This window comes from Haplochromis burtoni, unplaced genomic scaffold (genome assembly GCF_018398535.1).
Source record: "Haplochromis burtoni strain Fernald_Lab_line unplaced genomic scaffold, NCSU_Asbu1 Contig_175, whole genome shotgun sequence".
In the NCBI taxonomy this organism is placed as follows: Eukaryota; Metazoa; Chordata; class Actinopteri; order Cichliformes; family Cichlidae; genus Haplochromis; species Haplochromis burtoni.
The window spans coordinates 66096-85182 of NW_024582536.1; the positions used below are offsets into that span (position 1 = coordinate 66096).

General features: G+C 39.6%; 2 protein-coding genes across 2 annotated transcripts in view; one reads left to right on the top strand and one right to left on the bottom strand.

The window, feature by feature from the left end:
- Positions 1–12635, bottom strand: part of retreg1 (reticulophagy regulator 1) — a gene marked incomplete in the record, with an annotated part of 29860 nt that extends 17225 nt beyond the window's left edge. Inside the window, 3 exon segments of the mRNA XM_042225571.1 lie at positions 8677–8707; positions 11206–11312; positions 12372–12635. Of these exon segments, the coding sequence (XP_042081505.1) occupies positions 8677–8707; positions 11206–11312; positions 12372–12556 (323 nt within the window).
- A 1987-nt stretch (positions 12636–14622) lies between these two features.
- On the top strand, positions 14623–18968 carry LOC102294485 (E3 ubiquitin-protein ligase RNF182). The gene is made up of 2 exons (XM_005934070.2): positions 14623–14789; positions 16286–18968. The coding sequence occupies exon 2, from the start codon at positions 16636–16638 to the stop codon at positions 17497–17499; it is 864 nt and encodes a 287-aa protein (XP_005934132.1). The 5' UTR covers positions 14623–14789; positions 16286–16635; the 3' UTR covers positions 17500–18968.
- The last annotated feature ends 119 nt before the right edge of the window (positions 18969–19087 follow it).

Consider the following 19087-nt stretch of genomic DNA (forward strand, 5'->3'; position numbering starts at 1 on the left):
CACACGTAGATATATGTGGCTGGCTCACACTCCTCAGCTGTCAGCTCACATTGTGGGTCAGCACCTAATCTCCTGCAAGCCTTTGCCTGAGACGTGCTCTGTGCCTGATGTACAATTACCCACAAGACAGCTCTGACAGACAACAGCAGGTGGCAACAACACAATCCCATCCTGCCAGCCAAATGCCACAGAGACAGATAGAGGAAGAGTACAAGACAGACTGTGGAAGTGTGGATATGCAAATAAGGGCAAAAGAAATCTGAAACAATCCAAGCTCCCAACATAAACTGCAAAAATTTAGTGCGAGACCTAAGCTCCACACTACAGCCAAAAATAAAACCAACATATCAGTGCTAAAATCTGCAGTTCCTCTAACGGCCACTTGAGGCTGTCCCAAAGTACATCAATCCCCACAAGACTGTTGAAATTACTAATTTCACTGCAGAAACAAACATGTTTAAAGTTTGATTTTTAAAAAAAACATTTAAAAAACTCTTTAAGTATTTTATGCCCTCAATTCAACTCCACAGTGGAAAATATTTTTATAATTCTACTTTTTTGGATTTGTTTAAAAAACTGGCATCTTGAAATGAAAGCTGTGGTGACTTTGATGCACATGTCTGGAGTCTGGGAACTAGCTAGTTGAAGAAGTTGGTGATCCAATTATTTATTAGTCTGATAATTAACACAAATTAGCAGCTATCTTCATGATCTACAATCTCATTCAAATATGGCCACTTAGCTCTAATAAATTCAAGTCCACAAACCAAAAGGTGACTTTGATGTAACTGTTGTACAGTTGGTACAGTTTTGTTCAGGCATTTATTCACATTCATTATGAGGCAGTTGAAACTTGGACACAGCTGCATGTTCGAACAGAAAAATGATCCCAAAAAAACATCACAACTGGTTTTGAAGTGGATAAAGTAGGCTAACATTAAGCTTGTGGAGTAGTCTTCCCAAAGTCCCGACCTCAAGCCTACTGCACATTTGTGCTATGCAACCAACCAGATTAAATGAATTCTACCAATTCTGCCAAGAGTCACTTGAATGAGTGATGAAACATTTCTCCCACGTCCAGATGAACAGAATTAACTTTTTGGCAAATATTAGTGGGCATGTATTTATACTTTGACCCTGTGTGGATTAGGAAAAATCCCCCCAAGATGCAAAATCGTACATCCAATTCTTGTTTTTTAAAGCCGTTAAAGAGGTACGCTGTGCAATCATTCCACCCAGGAATTAGAACAGTTTCAGAAATCATTAAAAGCCCAAAATTAACATGAAGTCCATGCACATGAGTGTAACGTCTTGATGCATTCTCAATCATCTTTCGCCATCTTACAGTGATTGCAGCCATTCCCCAACTCTCTGTGAATGGTACTCATGGCCATTGATCAGTGGTCTTTGGCAGCGGGTTTTGGTCAGTGGTTGTTGATCAATGGTCATGAGAATTTGCATAATTAAGATTAAGGAACTGACCTCCCAGCCCATTGTCCTTCAGTGGGCTGGTTTCAGTCATTATGCAAATGTTACTGTTTATAAGATTGGAAACCTGCAGTCAGCTGAGACTGAAGAAGTCACCTGGATGAGTGACGAAACGTTTCTCCCACAAAACGCTACGTCCAGCTGATCAGAATCAACTTTTGGACACATGAGTGTAACTTCAAGCTACAGCTGTACTTGTCACACTATTAACATTTTTCAACCAAAAGTTGTTGTCATCAGCTCCACTGACTCAAACACTGAATACATAGAAGATAGAAACTGGGTGAAAAAAGTCCAAATGAAGATTACAAGTGGACCTTTATTTATTAATCAGTTTGGTTTTACTTGGATGAAAAATCTTCAACTGGGTGAACTATAACTGAAATGAAACAATTATTATGTCCATGACATTAAAATGCATCTTGTGAGGTGTCTGTCATTTTAAGTACAGTGTAAATTGCCCCTGACCTGGACTCACCCAACTATCTGTTATATAACTCAGATGTGTTGCATCCAGCCTGGCGCCCACAAATCCCTGTCACCTCCGCTGAATCCCATGGAACCTTTAGAGCCGGCATCGAGTAACGGACGGCCTCCGCCCCTTGCACCACTAACACCATTTGAAATGAGCGTGTAAAACAGCTCACCAATGTGACTCCCCCTTCAACGCCTTCACCACTTGGTCACAAAACAGACTGCCAAATGGGTCATGGCTCAGCACCATTAAACGGGGATCTGAAACTCTGAGAACTTGCATTAAGATATTTCTATTTTATTTATTCCACAGCAAAATTTGTATTTTTATCATGGTATTTATAAAGAACAATCACTGAATGGTACTTTAATGAACAATTCAAATAAATGGGAGCTGTCAGAAAGTTCAAAGTAAAAGAACAAAGAATAAACCATGATCAATACCACAAATTCAAAAATTTGATGTCATCGCTTATAGTTTTTTGAATTTCTTGTAAATCCGCACATATTCTGATTATTTACATAAAGGATGACAGGATTTTCTCTTTGAACTCGACTGTATATTTACCTGTTTTCAGCTCATGCTGAGCAGGTTTATATGTAACTTTATACAAGAAGAAGACCAAGAAGAAAATCTTATGAATTTCCTTTTAAAACACGATCACAAAGCTTTTTCTTTTAAAGATTCTTGCAGCAGAAATCATTTACCCTCACCATATGTTTAGCTCCACAGTGACATAAACATACTTCAGGTAACGTAAAACTGTAAAGTATTAAATGGTGCTCACTGACAGTTAACGAACACTATAACAAAACAAGAGTCCATAAAACAGATTTGGAAACAGACCAAATCTGACCAGTGAAGGACTGTACAGTAATTATTCTACAGTTACATATCCTGAAATATTGAATCAAATAATGTTGCTATTTAAAGAGGAACTATCAGTCATTTTCTTATTTATCCATCCATTATCTTCTGCTTATTCAATTGAGGGTTCAGTGAGTGGGGATATTGAAAGTATGGTGATCTCAGACACACCCCTCTGTATGAAAACGCCAAAGTCCCACCCAGCTTCTGTTCAAACGTTCTGTTTGTGACGGGCTATACCAAGGCCCAGAATATGATACAAATGAGTATACTGAACTGTGACGAATGAAAAGCTACTCTGGTCGTATAGAGAAACATTATTATGGACTTGGAAACAAGCAACACATACCTTCTTTGAACCTTATTTTCAGATTTTAATGCAGTTTAAATCTGTGTCCGAAAACTTTAGGTCACAGTTTAACAGCTTGGGCGTCAGATTTTAATGGAAAAATACAAACAGATGACTGGGATAACTATTAGATTAATATTTCATCTTTAAAGTTATGTGTAGAAATTGTAAAGTCACACTTTCGCCTAAACAAACTGAATAATTTATGATTGTGTACTCCGGCTCCATCCAGTGGCAGAAATAAAAAACTAAGGATATGGATGGAAAGACGATCATGTAAAGAAATGATTCTTGTTTTCTTACAGAGAGGAGAGAAGGAAAAAAACATGCTCATAACCGAGTTCTCTATTGTCAATAGTACTTTAACGTGATACACTTTTTTAAATATTTCTTCACAACAACTGAACAGTTTTGTAAATAAGTTTGTTTGTTTAGTTCTTCATGAAAATTATGTGAGAAAAATCTCATTCATCCTTAAGCCATCCTTTAAGCTCTAAACACCACGTCCAGAACACCTCACTATGAATGTGAATGGTACTTATGACCATTGGTCAATGGTGTTTGATCAGTGGTTGTTCCTAAATGGTCATGAAAATTTGCATATTAATGATCAAGAAACTGACTTCACAAGAAATTGTTCTAGTTTCAGTCATTGTGCAAATGTACTGTTTATAAAGTTGGGGAAACTTGCAGTCAGCTGAGACTATAGAAGTCACTTTCTCCCACTGAAAACACTACGTCCAGATGAACAGAATGAACCTTTTGGGGTCATCCATCCAGTTTCTTCTACTACTCTAAATCAGATAATGGGGGTGTGAAGCTTATACTATGCTGTCTTAAGGCGAGAGTCAGGGTATGCCTTGAAGAGCTCAGCCTCCATCACAGGAGAGAGAGACACACACAGAGAGACAGACAAGCATTCACACTAACACTCACACCTACAGCAAATTCAGAATCCGTAATTAACCTAACACCATCCATGTCTTTGGACTGTGAGAGGAGGAGCCACAGTAAAACCCACGCAAACACAAACACCACACAGAAAGGCCCCAGACTGGATTCAACCCCAGAGTTTGAAAAAATTTAAAAATTAAAAACTTCCAACTGAGATGAGTGTCAGGGAGATTTGTGACAGAAAGACAGCTTTAAGCGTGAAGGGAAGGATGGTAGTAAGACCTGCTGTCATGCATGGTTTGGAGACAGAGCTGGCAGGTTTAAAGATGCTGGGATTTTCCCTGAGAGTCATTAGAAAGAATAGGTATTTGGACATATCAGGTTGAGGTGTTTTACTGACAAAGTTGGAGAGACAAGGCTGAGATGGTTTGGACCTGTGCAGGGTAGGGACAGTGAAAATGTTAGACAAAGGATTTAAAATGAAGATGCCAGACAAAAAGAATAGAGAAAGATTCATGGGTGTAGCGTAGGAGGACAAGCAGATTGTTGGTGTGACAAAAGAGGATGCAAAGGACTGGGTGAGATGGATGATCCACTAAGAAGAAGATGAGGTGGAGAAAAACTAAAAATCTGTGTAATTTACAGCACCTGTTTGATGCATGTGTAAAAAATGTGACCTGCTTCTAATAAGAATCTTTTAAGTGAAAAGGCACAAACACGGACTATCAGGTCTAACATCCTCATGTTGCTGTTGTTCCTGGATCAACATAATAATGTTAGTCTGGGAGCATCATTGTGTTGTCATATCATTGTGTCCACTCAGGAAAGAAATCAAAAAATGGGGTGTGAGGGTCAGGGTTAGGGTTGGAGAACAGGGCGGTCAGGGTTACGGGCTCAGGTTTACCATTTGGTGTGTGGTGTGAATTTGTTTCCACGTGGCAAAACCATTACATCACTACAATCTCATTGGTCACTTGTGATGTCCAACCTGGACCAACATTAGCTTTGTTGATCCAGGAACAACATCGACATGATATCAGCTCGTGCTTGCTATTAATCTGTTTAGGCATCTCTGATTATCTAAGTATCAACACTAAGCAGCCAGTCACAAGCTTGCAGTTAGAGGGAGGTTTCAGATCGTGAATGCAGCTCTGTTCATAGTAAAGGCATACCCCAGGACATACAGATTATAGTAATGGTTAATTACAGTTTAATCTGATACCTTCCAGCTGCATGTCCTGTCTTTCAAAAAGAACCAAATTCATTCCATATATTTACTTTCTGTTGATCAACTAATCTGCTAATTAAGTAGGCATTTGAGTCATGCATCACAAGATACGCGCATGAAGTGAAACTGTAGGTTTCACTGTTTGACAAATCACACAGTTTAGTCTGACACACACAGAAGATATTAGCAGGGGGATTAAATTAGACAGTCATATGTGAGCAATCAGCTCTGCAGGGCTGCAGCTGAGAGTCAGGACGAGACCCGGCTCTCGCAGAGGACTCAGTCATGCATGATACAGTATGAGAAGCTACACGTCTTTATATACTCTGTGTTAGGAAACCTTCCAGTATATTTACAAGAGATGACTCAAATTTAAGGCAGAGAAGTTGTTTTAGAATCACTGCACATCGGCAGAGCTGAACTGCTCATCCAAACCATGAGCGCCAAGAAGCTTTTAGAGAGTAACAAATAAAACATTTGCATCTGCTTTGCTTCTGACAAATCGTGTTTTACCATTTTTAAATGCAAATGCCTCTGAAATATCCTCAGCACATGCAGACATGTATAAGAAGCATTTCAGAGGTATAAATTGACTCAGAATCTGACGTTATTTAAGCAGAACATTATATAACCTGTTTTTTGTTTGTTTTTTCACAAGCTTAAATTTCAGCCTTGGCTCACCTTTAATAGCGCACTTAATCGTCTTTAAACTCATTATTTAAATGCACCTTGGATGTTGTAACTGTTCCTTTCCTTGGATTTTGTCCTTTATCTTTGACCTTTTAACTAAGAAAAAAATCACCTTCAAACTACAAACAACTGAATGATGCAGGAAGCAGGACACAGTTGATCAACTTTTAGCGTTAATCCACCAAAACATTAGCTGCAGTAGCAATCTGGGAAGTTGAAGGACAGCCAGTGTCCAGTCTGACTGTTTTGGAGTTTTGCATTGTCACATGGACCTCTGTTCGGTGACATTCAGAAAAGTCAAGGCTGCAGTGCATCTGTGAAAGCAGGGATAGCTGCAGAAGTAACTCACCAGAGGCAACAATTTAAAAACCTTTGGAATGAAGGTTTCAATCACTGCCAGGCGCCGATTAATATGAAAGACAACTCAAAAGTTATGAAAATTCAAATTCTGCAAAAGCTGGATGATTTTAAGTGTTTTGGTAAAGATCTACTACAGCAACCCATCTAATATGTGAAATAAAATGACTGAAATGGTAAAAGAAACTTCATCTATATCAAAACGCCACCTTGTCCTTTGTGGTCACACAGACTTTTTCTAGGTTTCAGTATATGAAGCATGGATGTCTTAAATCTCCATTCATGATGAGGTGACTAATGAAGTTATGAGTATTTCACAATCAGAGCCACTGAGGGCTGGTCTGAAAAGGCTGGGATGTTGACAGTGAACACTCAGCTTGAAGCTTCTCAACACAACTCAATTTTTCAAATACAACCTACGAATAATTACTGAAACATGCTGAAACATTTAATGAGTAGCAGTATAGAATAATGCATCGTCAGCCCAAAGCTCCTGTGTGATTTTGTATTTGTAAAAAATAACTGAGTTCCTGGAGTGTGTTTACATGGTCATTCTGCTTATGAGGTTTATCCTGGTTATATCCAGGAAATTACGTCTGCAGAGAAACCTGCTGCTACAGGTTCCTGTATACATGATAAACACTTGTATCCTGGTTACTGATTAGTGCATGATATTTGCACAGGAACGTGTGACAGCAGCAAACACAAATTAGCAGAAAGGGCTGGTGTGACATTTCTGTAACTGTGACTGCAGGCTTTAACTCCTTCACACCCCAGAGGCTGAAATCATTTCCCTAAAAGATTGTTTGTGTTTGTGTTGTATTACTTGGCTTAATCTGCTGCAAATAGTCAGCAACACACCACCATATTCAGGTTTTAAGAAAACAGAGCAATGGGCTCATGTAGTTTTAATGAAGGATATATTTGTCGTGGTCCCTGAGTTTTGAATTTCTTGTGAACTGATGATTCCACAACCAGGTTTCTTCCTCTTAAAATTAAGTTTTCCTTCCCACCATTGCCAAGTGCTTGTCTCATTGGGAGTCATGTGACATTTGGGGATTCTTTCTAATATTACAGAATAATGCACCTCGAGGCGTTTGTTGTAAATTAACACCATATGAATAAAAGTGAATTGAATTTTTGTTTTTGAGATCCACTATGAGCTTTGTTTCCTATTTTTTTTTGTAATATTAGTGAGTGTCTAGTTTAATATTGATAGAGTTTTTATTCACTTATGTTTATAAGTCTTGTTTATGTTCTACTTCGACAGGGTTCTCTGTGGTTTAATTTTCAATATTTTCAGTTGTATTTACAACTTTTCAGTTGTATTTAGTTCCCTTTTGTTCCCTATTCTGTTCCAGTCTAACCTCTTTAACTTGTCACGAGACAAAGAAAGACAATAACAATCTTGTTTCCCCATTCTATTACTTCCTGTTTTATTTTGGTATTCGTTGTTCTCTGTGTTCCCTCTGTCTTGTTATGTTTTCTTCAACTGTGTTCTCCACCTTTTTTCATTTCCCTCGTTACCTGTCTGTACTGTCTCAGTCGTCCCTTTGTCCTTTGTCACATCGCCTACATTGTTATGTCTCGTTGCTCTGTGTTCCCAGAGAATTACATTCCTAATTATCCCTGGTATTTATATTTCCTGGCTCTGTTCGGTAAATGTTTTGGATTTTGGGACTTTATTTATCTCTTGGTGCTAAAAGCATTACAGGTTCAGTTTTAATTAAACCTCAGTCTCTGGCATAATATTGTGCATATGTCCAAACTCAAAAAGAGATCATAGCTAGAGGTGATTCATGAAGCAACACTGTGTAACGCCACCACACTGCTGCGAGACGATTCTTTCTTCAGTTGAACAACAGAGTAAGACGTCTGATTACTGAAGCTGATTACATCAACTTGATTTCAGGAGTCACAAACATCCAATTAAACTTTCCTTCGTGTGATATCAACAATTTAAGCTGACCAACTTTTTGTTTTTCAGCCAAGATCCTCTTCACCTTTCAATTTGTGAAAAACAAGTTGTGTCAGACATAATTTAAATCAGCATGTAAGATCAGATGTGGTTTGAGCAGAAGCTTGATGCAGACATGTTTGTTCTTGATTTCTTTGTTTAAATTAACTTCACTGTCCTATGGATGCCTTCAGGTTCAGGAAACAATGAATGCCGCAATAGCATCTTCACCAATATGAAGATTTCTTCCTTCAGAGCAGCTCTGCCTCTCTGATATGTTTTAAAATCCAAACACTCCCATTGTAATGTTCACCAAACACACATTATTAACAAACCTGCACATCACAATCACCTGCACTTAAGTGTCTTACCTTGTTGTCATGCTGTGCCAAAGCTGGGCTCCTGTGAAAAAGAACCACAGATGTGTTATTCATCAGCACTCACGCGCTCACACCCACTGCAGAAACTGTGGCAAAGAGAGAGCTGAGCCTGAAGGCTTAGCTATTGATTTATTGGATGATCTACATTCCTGCCCTCACCTATCGAGCTGTTGGTGGTGACGGTAAGAATATCCCCTAAACCCGGATAGGTAGTAGAAAATGAATGGATGGAAACAATGATAAAATGGCTGGAGCAAACTGTAATGTAGTTACCACAGGCTATGATTGGGCTCTAAATGTAATATAACAACCATGTAATAAAATAATGTTAAAAGAAACATAATTTGTAGATGAAATAAATGCTTAACAAAGACCCTTTTCATGTTTCCAACCACAGGTTAATTAGATATAATCTTTTTTTCTATGTGGTGGCTGTAGCTCAGGTGGCAGAGCAGGTCAGCCACTAATCAGAAGGTCGGTGGTTCGATCCTGGCTGCATGCCGAAAATCCTTGTGCAAGATCTAACCCCATGTTTGCCTACTGAGCGCCCGGTGGCGCCAGTGTCCTGTCAGTGCGCCCCAGGGCAGCTGTGGCTACAATGTAGCTTGCCATCAACAGTGGGAGAATGACTGAATGTAGTGTAAAGCGCTTTGGGGTCCTTAGGGACTGAGTAAAGCGCTATACAAATGCAGGCCATTTACCATTGTTATAGTGCTAATGATTACGGTGATGTTATGAAATTATACTTAATGACGTGAAGTATGCAAAAACAGTTTTCTTTAATAGAAGTGTTAGGTGATGATAATGAAAGTTTTCTACAAAGAGAAAACTATACTGATAACATTAAACTTAAATAACTGCTGACATCAGGAGTCCAATGTGTTCAAAGTGTAATTGTGAGCAACAGTCAGGCTGATGAGTCACCATCCGCCATGAAAGATGATGCCTCATCCTCACTCATCGGGCTAATAAGCCAGGATGAAGCTGAAATCACGTAAACATCCGAACCAAATAGATTTGGTTGGTTTCAAAGCAGCCATTTATAACTCTGGTGAGGGAACATCTTGGGTTTAAGCTGAACGGCTTATTTATTTCATTTTAATTTTCCTCTTCATTTGTCAGGGATGGAAAAAACATTTATCTACTAATAAAAAAGATCCACTGTATCAGATTTAGCTGTTAGCTATTTTTCGTCCGCAGTCCCTGAAATATAAATATAAATAAAGAAATCACCAATAAATAAATTATAGTAATAAAAATGCTGTTGACATTTCAACATAATAGACCAAACATTTACCAATAATTTCAAAACCACAGACAGTATCCACATCCCATATATCCATTACGCTTTCTCATAAATATCAAATACATCTAAATAATATATAAAAGCCTTTTTAAAATCTGAGCTCTTCGTTCATTCGATGCGTCTTTTTGTAAATGTTTTATATCCTTGTCAACAGCTCTGTTAGTTTATAGGGTTTGTGCTACAGCCACATCACAATCCTCCCCTTAAACACTCCCTGGTGCTTCCTTTTTTCTCTGTCTTGTATTTGTTTGGTGCCTCCCCCCTTTGTTTGTCTGTCTGTCTGTGTTTTTGTTGTGGATGGGTGTGGGCGAGGTCTCCCTTATTCCTGGCTCCCAGCTCTGCTCATCCTGCACACCTGCCAACAATCAGCCCCACCCAACCTGTTCATCTGCCTTCCATCCACTGTGTTAACGTTTTCTCCAACCATTCCTCGCCACAATGCAGTTTCTACCTCAGTAATAGCACTTTGAACACCAAATTAGAACTTGCTTGTAGTAAATCTGCTCTAATGTTTCTTATCACAAAGCTTTCTCCATTTTTTCTTCTTCAGGAACATCACCCAGCTGCCCGCCAGTCTGCTTATCCCACTAAAACCAGCTTCAACCTCCTTTACACACTATTAAGATCTCTGTACTTGGGTTCCACCTTTACAGTTTTGGTTGTAATAGATCATTCATTCTTTTCTATATTTAGGGTATTTATTTTTTTACATCTTCTAATCTGAGTGTCTGTCGTCTTTTTAATTACCAGGGGTTGATTACTCCCACAAACGCCCCGCATACATTATAATGCTATTACTACATCTACAGCAAAAGTGGTCCTGACAATAATCTGTCCATTTTCTCAAACACTGGATGCAACGCTGCAGCCTGCACCAGCTTTTGGTTCACAGTGACATTACACAAGACTACAGCCTGGCCCTACTTCAGCATCACTTGATGTCTCTGTCACACAATACACAGACTCCTGGGACACAAAGTCATCACTCAAAAGTGTTTAAACTGATTTCAAGCAACTTTTTGTAAAGCACCTTTACACACCTTGTGCACTTTGACAAACACTTTAGTGTCAGTTGGTCTTTTATCGGTGTCAGTATTTGTATTTAAATGGGTTTCGGGGCAGTTATGACTGAAGATCCAGAGTTATGAGATTAAGGCAAGGCAGTTCCTTACTAGTTATTCTTCTCTTTAATCGACTGATCATTTGGGGGTTACCTGCGGATCTGGACCGAATTACATCTCGGGTGGTGACCGTGATGACCAGCAGGGCCAGGAGGAAAGCCAGGAGGGTGTAGGCCCGAAACGAGTCAAAGGCCACAAACCTGCAGGGAAACAGAACAAAAGTTTCACTCACAGCAGCTCACTCAGGTTGTTGTGATGCACTCCACAGTTTAACTCTGTGGAGGTTTTAGCAGATCGATGTTTATTTTTGTGGAGCTGTTTATACAAGATGATAAAGCTTTATATTTTGATTTTGGATACATAATTTTACATCCGTGGATGTAAAAAAAAAACCTCACCATCTATTGTGGAGCTAAAATATTCTCATATTCTTTTGCTATAATGAAAAAATGACCCTGTGTCAGAATTTTGAGCTTTTCTGCTTTCCTTACTCAAAAAGTCAGGATGCAGAATTATAACAGATCTGTGTAACGAAGACTTTATAACAGCAATCTATGCTTTTCCTCTTTCAGTACATTAACCACTGCAGCAGTGATATAGCAATGCTGGAATATATAAAAATACTAATACAAACAAAATTAAATGAACACTATTTGGGGTTTTAAATGTTTTTTAAGTGCTTTTACTGTTGACTAATTATAAATGTAACTCTTATTTTTAGGCCATAAAATACATTTCAAACAATATATTGTAACAGAATGAGAAAAGTGAAATTTGTTTAAACAGACAAACAAACATAAACTTGACGAATTTTGTCTCATGAAGTCCCAAATTATTGTGATTTGTTTGTTTTTTTGCTCATGGTGGTAGCGGTTTGTTTTGACAATGTCCCTGATACAGACATTACATATAGAAAAATATAAGAAACATACAGAAAAATATAAGAAACATACAGAAAAATACAGAAAACAGTGGCAGCTGAGTATTTACAACCCCTTTTTAAAGATCATCATTATTATTATTAGTGTGTGAAGTATAGATGAATTTAAAAGTAACAACGTCAAATGATTTAAAAGATATAATAGAAAGAAAGGACTAAAGTTGAAATAATTACGCCTTTAATGTGGAATTACTAGGATGTCATGATTTTTTAACAGTATATTTAATATTTAACTTAAAGTCATAATAATTATTATTATTATTTATTTTTATTAACAGGAGCTCAGTGCTGTGAGATATCCCTGCGTCATGATGCCTACCCGAACATCGCGTTGGCTGCAGCAAACAGGGCTGAAGTCCTGCATGGTCTCCGCCTCCAGCTGACCAGGCCGGTGAGGCGACACCCTGCGCGGCCGGGAAGGGTCTCCTGATCCCGGCTTGGCGGTCCGCTGGCCGCGGCCACCTGCCCACCTCCGGCGGGTCCTGCTTCCCGGCTCCCCAGCATTGAAAAACGACCGGGGTCCCTCCGCTCTGCCCCTCCGCTCCTTCAGCAGAGATGGGTGTTAAGCAAAGCGGAGACTTTACTGAGCTATTTCCGATTCTGAGGTTTCAAAATAAGTGTCTCATAACGCGTTCACTTTTTGAAAATAGTCTAAATGTTCTTTTTGCAATTAAAACTAATGCGTTTAAATCATACAGACTTATTAAATTACTTTTTATCTCAGGAATATATAGTTTACATTATTATTCACAGAGCAAAGATACATAAGTGAAACAAATGCAGTAACAAAACATATGATAACCAATTAATAAGTAGCATGAAAGTTATTTTTTAAAGAAAATAAAATGAAAATATACGTAACTCAAAAGTGTGCTTAAGTGCTGTGTTTGAGTAAAAGTAGTGCTGCTCTGGAACAGTGCGTGCAAGGGGTGAAATTAAAAGAAAGAAATTAAATGTACAACAATTTTCTATCATTTGTATTAATTTTTCTTATTCTAACCAAAGTGTGGTAACTTTATATTTGAAACCTAGGTTCTAGCTTCTTATAGTTGTAATTAAGCAATCATTAAAATTATTTGCATTTCTTTTTGTCTTATTTTTTCTGCCTTTATTTTGAAAGACACAATCATCATGCTTCCTGTATAATTGTCTCAACTTAAATCAGCTGCACGCTTCAATTCCTGCCTCTTGTGTTGTTGTCGTTCAGGTTGGTGACGTCAGGTGTGTGTGTTCGTGTGTGTACATTTATTGAAGTGTAACATCTTTTGTTTGTGTTTTATTGTTATCATTATATAGCCTTTGTGTGTAAATGACGGAATTACTACTATATACTGCACATGTAACTACACCTACGTTAACTGCACTAAATAAAATCGAATCAGATGTTTCTCAGCTGCCAAAGTTAAAAGACTGAAGAATAGCTGCTTGATGCTGGCCTCCACCCATCCTGAAAGAGAAACAGAAAGTCAATATTTAACTTGCATTCATCAGAGACCCATACTATGAACAGATCTGTTTATGCCCAAACTTTAAACATGCCTGGTTTCTAAGAAATTAGCTTGAACAGCTTGGTGGCTCATGTTTGTTTTTCTGCCCACTAGTGGTAAAAAAAATCACTTGGTTGAGCTTTAAAATGAACTTCTATGAACTGTGCAATAAAACAGTACAGAAATAAGATAAATGTCACTACAAGTGATTCATGTTATTGTTACTGGAAAGCCTGTGTTTGAGTTTCCTCCCACAGATCAACAATCATGTTTGGCTAGCTGAGATTCTAAGCTGCTGTGGACCCAGAGGTGAGATGGACGCAACTTTAAGTAAAAGAAAAAACAAAACAAAAAAAAACATATTATATTTTAACATTGAGGTACAAAATGTTGCAAGCGCTTCAGAGCTGTCAAAAGCTACAGAGCAGGTTGTTTTGTTTTTTACACTGGTTCCTTTTTCATTCCTTCCAGCATCCTTGTACCTGACAATTTTCAAAAAAATGCATCTTTTTGTTTGTTTGCAAACTGAACTTACAAAAAAAATCCATCTAACTCAGGGGGTGACAATAAGCTTCAGACACCAAGCTTTGTACCATCCGCTTGTTGCAGAACCATATGATTTGTTTCTTCAGCTGATTCTGCAGAAAAAGTATCGCAAAGTAATTTCCTTAAAAAAAAGGAAAGAAATCCAGCAAAGACCTGACACATGACTTGGTTCAAGACTTTTGCACAGTACTGTGCTTATTATAATGACCAATATCAAAGTTTCCATAATCTTTGTGACAAACGTTTCCCTTTGCATGTGCCAGTTTGCCATTTCAGGGTAAATCCAGCCCTGAAACCACAAAACCAGTTTAGTCTTTGAAATTACTGTGTGAGACGATTGTGACTTTTATTGGGCACTTATCATTAGTTTTCTTAGTTTCGTAATTAAGGTGGCAAACAGAACAACAGCTAAATGACACTGCGTGAGAGATGGCAGACTGGGCTACCTGCCACACTCGACGGAATGAGCCCATCTTAACAAGGAAAGCTCACATCTACAAAGAGACGTTGACCCATTTTGCTCTGCTGCCTGTGCTGTTCTGGCCATAAATCAAGATCAGAGCTCACTGCCAAACCAGGATCTCCAACATGGACCTGCTCCACTTTCCACTGCTGGGTCCACTCCTTCAGTCCACACCAGTTCACCAATTCTGACACATATTTGCATCAGCAGGCCTGGTCTGAAATCATAGGTGTCTTTCATGGTAAGACATTTCTCTTTTCTTTGTTGTTTCAAACTGTTGACTGTGAATTTCAGCTAATGAAAACTGGATCGTGGGATTTAAATTTGCTGTAACCACGATGGAACCCAAATGGCTGATTTTGTGCGTTACTAGCTAACTGTTTCAGAAAACAGCAGCATTCTTACAAATAAAAAGATAATCCATAAGATTTCATGCAGAAACGTTAGCTGAAACAACCATCTGCACCCATCTAACCTGATAAATGGACACTAATACAGGAAATACTAAATAAAAACACAGGTTCTCATTTTGTAACATTATGCATGGTATTACATATGAATTTGACTCAGATGTGGGTAGATTTAGGTAGCGCTAGAAGGATTGTGAAAGATTGTTTAAAAAAAGATAAAACCATGTCGACTACTAGCTGTGAAACAGACTTGTAATGTTGCTGACCCCATCATCCACCCCCACCTCCACAGGATCTTTGTTTCTGAGACAGGAGTGTCATTATACACATGGCGACACTCATAAAGATAGAAGTTATTTACCTGTTTAGAATTATCACCGTGGATTTAGAAGAACCAGGCATTTCTGTAGGGATGGATGAGAAAACACATTTCTGTTTTTACGTGGGCACATAATTTTGCATATTTACACACATGCTCACAAACACACACACCATAACATACATCCATCCATCTTCATCCGCTTTATCCGGGGTCGGGTCGCGGGGGCAGCAGCCTAAGCAGAGAAGCCCAGACCTCCCTCTCCCCAGCCACCTCCTCCAGCTTATCCGGGGGAACACCAAGGCGTTCCCAGGCCAGCCGAGAGATATAATCTCTCCAGCGTGTCCTGGGTCTACACCTCACCCAGGAGGCGAACCTTACTCTGAGCCCCTCCCGGATGGTTCATAACATACCATAGTTTATTTATATAGCATTATGGCTGACCAAAGTGTTGTACACCACACATAAAGTTATTTATATAGAAACTCATTCAACTTTTCATGCACACTTATTTTTGCATACCATTAACAGGGAGCTGCAGTTGTTGTCTGTTTGTGTGTGTTACCTGGGTTTTATCCATGCTGCGTGTTTACAATGCCACATTATGAGGGTGTGTCTTCCTCCCAGAGACAAAAATGTAATCCATGCTACGTAAATTATTAAAGGTGAGGACATGATTTCAGGTTGGCATGTGTGTAGGCAACTAATGGTTAAGTCTACAGCAAGTGTTCAGGAAATGAAGGTAAGTCACGGAAGTCATGAATACAGTAGTGTGTGTGTGTGTGTGTGTGTGTGTGTGTGTGTGTGTGTGTGTGTGTGTGTGTGTGTGTGTGCGTGCATCAGTCACTAATTGGGCTGAATTTCATGGAGCAACAAAAGATCAGACTCGAAAATTCCAGCTCTGGTTTGTACAGGCTCTGCTTTGTTGTCCTTTCGCCTCTGTTTGCTGTGTTAACAGTTATGTGTCTCCCTCCCTCTCTCTGTCTCTCACTCTCTCTCTCTCTTTAGGTCTTTCTCTCAGTGTCTCTCTCACCCTTCTCCCCCCTTTTTTGTGCGGCTCATGAAAGGCTTTTTACTCCAAATGAAGCACGGTCAACCCAACTGCTTGGAGCCAAGCAACCGTCAGAGGCCAAATCCTGCGAGGGGCTTCACCTTCTCACATGTCTCTCTTCTCGCTTCACATTGAAACACACACACACACATTTTAGGAGACAGCTGCAATGAAGCCTAGATCTTCAGTGAAGAGGACCTTCATCAGTGTCTCCATCTATGGGAAAAGTACCGGTGCTGAGCTTGGACTTGAGCTTTTGGTTGGATTTTGCGTTTGATCTTAGAGTTGGATAAAGTTTGAGCACAGGATGATGCTAGAGATGCAAAACCCCGAGGATAGTGGTGGTGGTGTTGGAGGTTCTAGCTTTGTGGACATGCTGGGCACTGAAGAGATGGAGTGTAAGATCTGCTACTGCGCCTACAACCTGGGGAGTCGAAGGCCTAAGGTGCTTGAGTGCTGCCACCGTCTCTGCTCCAAATGTCTCATTAAGATCCTGGATTTGGGTGAGTCGCCTCCCAATGCCTTGGTGTGTCCGTTTTGTCGCTATCTCACTAGACTGCCAGGAGATGCTGTGAGCAACCTGCCAGATGACTGCAACCTGGTGGCAACACTGGCCCTCCAAAACAGGAATCAGAGAAACCGGCAGTTCCACCAGGAGGCAACTACGGAGCTGCTCCTAAGCCCCATGCGCCTGAGCTCACTGATGAGCAGCAATTCACCTGTGATATCTACTTCCTCCTCCACATCTTCCTCTACCCCTTACTCCACCATCCGCAGCTCCCCTAATTTTGTGGTCATTACTATCATGGAGCCTCCGCCCGCATCCATATCCACCCAAGACATCCATCCCTACCAGCAGATGCATGGCTCTCACCTGTCAAACCAGGACTACCACTCATCCAGTCAGGACTCTATGGCATCCATCGCAGAGAGGTGGACAGTGTGGAACTGTGCAGCCCTTCTGTGCCAGACTTCAGCCCGGGCATTGGTATGGGTCCTGGGGCTCTTGTACTTTAGCTCCCTGCCTATGGGGGTTTACCTGCTCATAATGCAGAGGACAACACTTGGGGTGCTTCTGGTGAGCCTGGTTCCTGCCAGCCTCATCGTGATCATGGTCTATGGGTTCTGCCAGTGTATCTGCCATGAGTTCTGGGACTGCTTACCATCATAATGCAACCAAATGAACAGGCAATGCTTTGCTTTGAACATGCTTGACAATAGATCTCCAGAATTGACTAATGGGGATGTTACTGTGTAGCTAACCATGTGAACTGTTATTTGAATGGCATAAAGGTGGAGCTCATACATCTTAATTTGTGCAGTTTTTAGGCTGATAATTTACTTACCTAATAAAGCTCAAAATGTCAGATAGCTTCGACTAAAACACTACTTCTGAAGTCACTGTTTAATGTAATGCATTATGATGTTATAGTTCAAAATCTAAAGGAATGTACAGACTGTTCTCATCTCCACATTGGTGTGGCTGATTTACATACATGGTGTCCTCTTTAACCTATTCCCTGATACATCAGGTTAGCTATTAACCAACAAGCTTTCTTCCGAGTGCCATGAGTGGCAAACATAAGGTTTGAACCACAGGTGGGTGCAGCTCCTGTGGTCACAGCCAGAGCTGTGCACCTGAGATGATCATATCAGAGCTATCCTGTCATCGTGCAGAGTGAAGATTAAAAATAAAACTGACAGAGTATTTAGATCAGGCTGAACTTTTGGCTGATTGGGATTACTTTCACATGACTAACATCATCATTTGAAAATTTGGCCATGTTTAGGCACGAGCATCCGCCAGTGTAGCAGTACATATCTGAAAGAACATGAGAAAAACACAATAGGTACCTTTAATAGAGATATAATATGTAAAACGCAACCTGCAGATCAGCAGCAGAGATCTTAAACGTTGTCTCTGAGATCTTAGATTTGATCTTAAACACACTCATTGCTTGTGTAAGAGGGACAAATCATTTTGTTCCAATTAAAGCCCTGCCAGCTAAAACGATTAATTCCCTCAAATAGAATAAAAGGAGGCATAATAATAATAATGTTTGCTGATAACTAACATTGGAGGGAAAAGCAGGATCTAGCTGATATAATTAGTCAAACATTAAGCTAGTGGGGGTTTTTTAAGACGTGGGCTCTCTGCTGTTAACGTCTATTCACAGAGTACTGTATTATTAGTCTGAGCCACCAGAGGGTGCTGTGACCATCCACCCCAACATCCACCTTCACTGCTGAGGTTTTGCTGGATGTCCTGTCCTTGCAAAAGTCTTTATTTCCAGTGTCTTTATTCAGGCTGTTAATCCTTGCAAAAAGATGTCAGCTAATGGAGTGACTGGTAACTGACAGAACATCTCTGTCAATTAAAACAGTTAGAATCTGCTTCAGACCAGCTCAGATTGTTGTTTAAGATTTTGGTGCAAATGTAACAGCAGTGTTTACACTGTAAGTTTGAAAGTCAAATTAACAGTCATGTTTTCATGCTTACTTGCTATTGTCTGGAGCGGAGACGTCTGGAGAGATAACTGACTGAGAGAGCAAAGTCAAACACAAGCTGATAAATGAGTATGAGAAGAATAACATTGTACTGCTATCGTTTGTGGCTTATTAAAATAGTCTTTAACCTCTGATGGCATTTTTTGTTTTACCTTAATATAATAAAACAAATACAAACCTTTTAAAAGGTGCCAAATTGACTACCAAATTACTCATTATTTTATCTTGTACTGGGTTAGACTAGTTTTTGT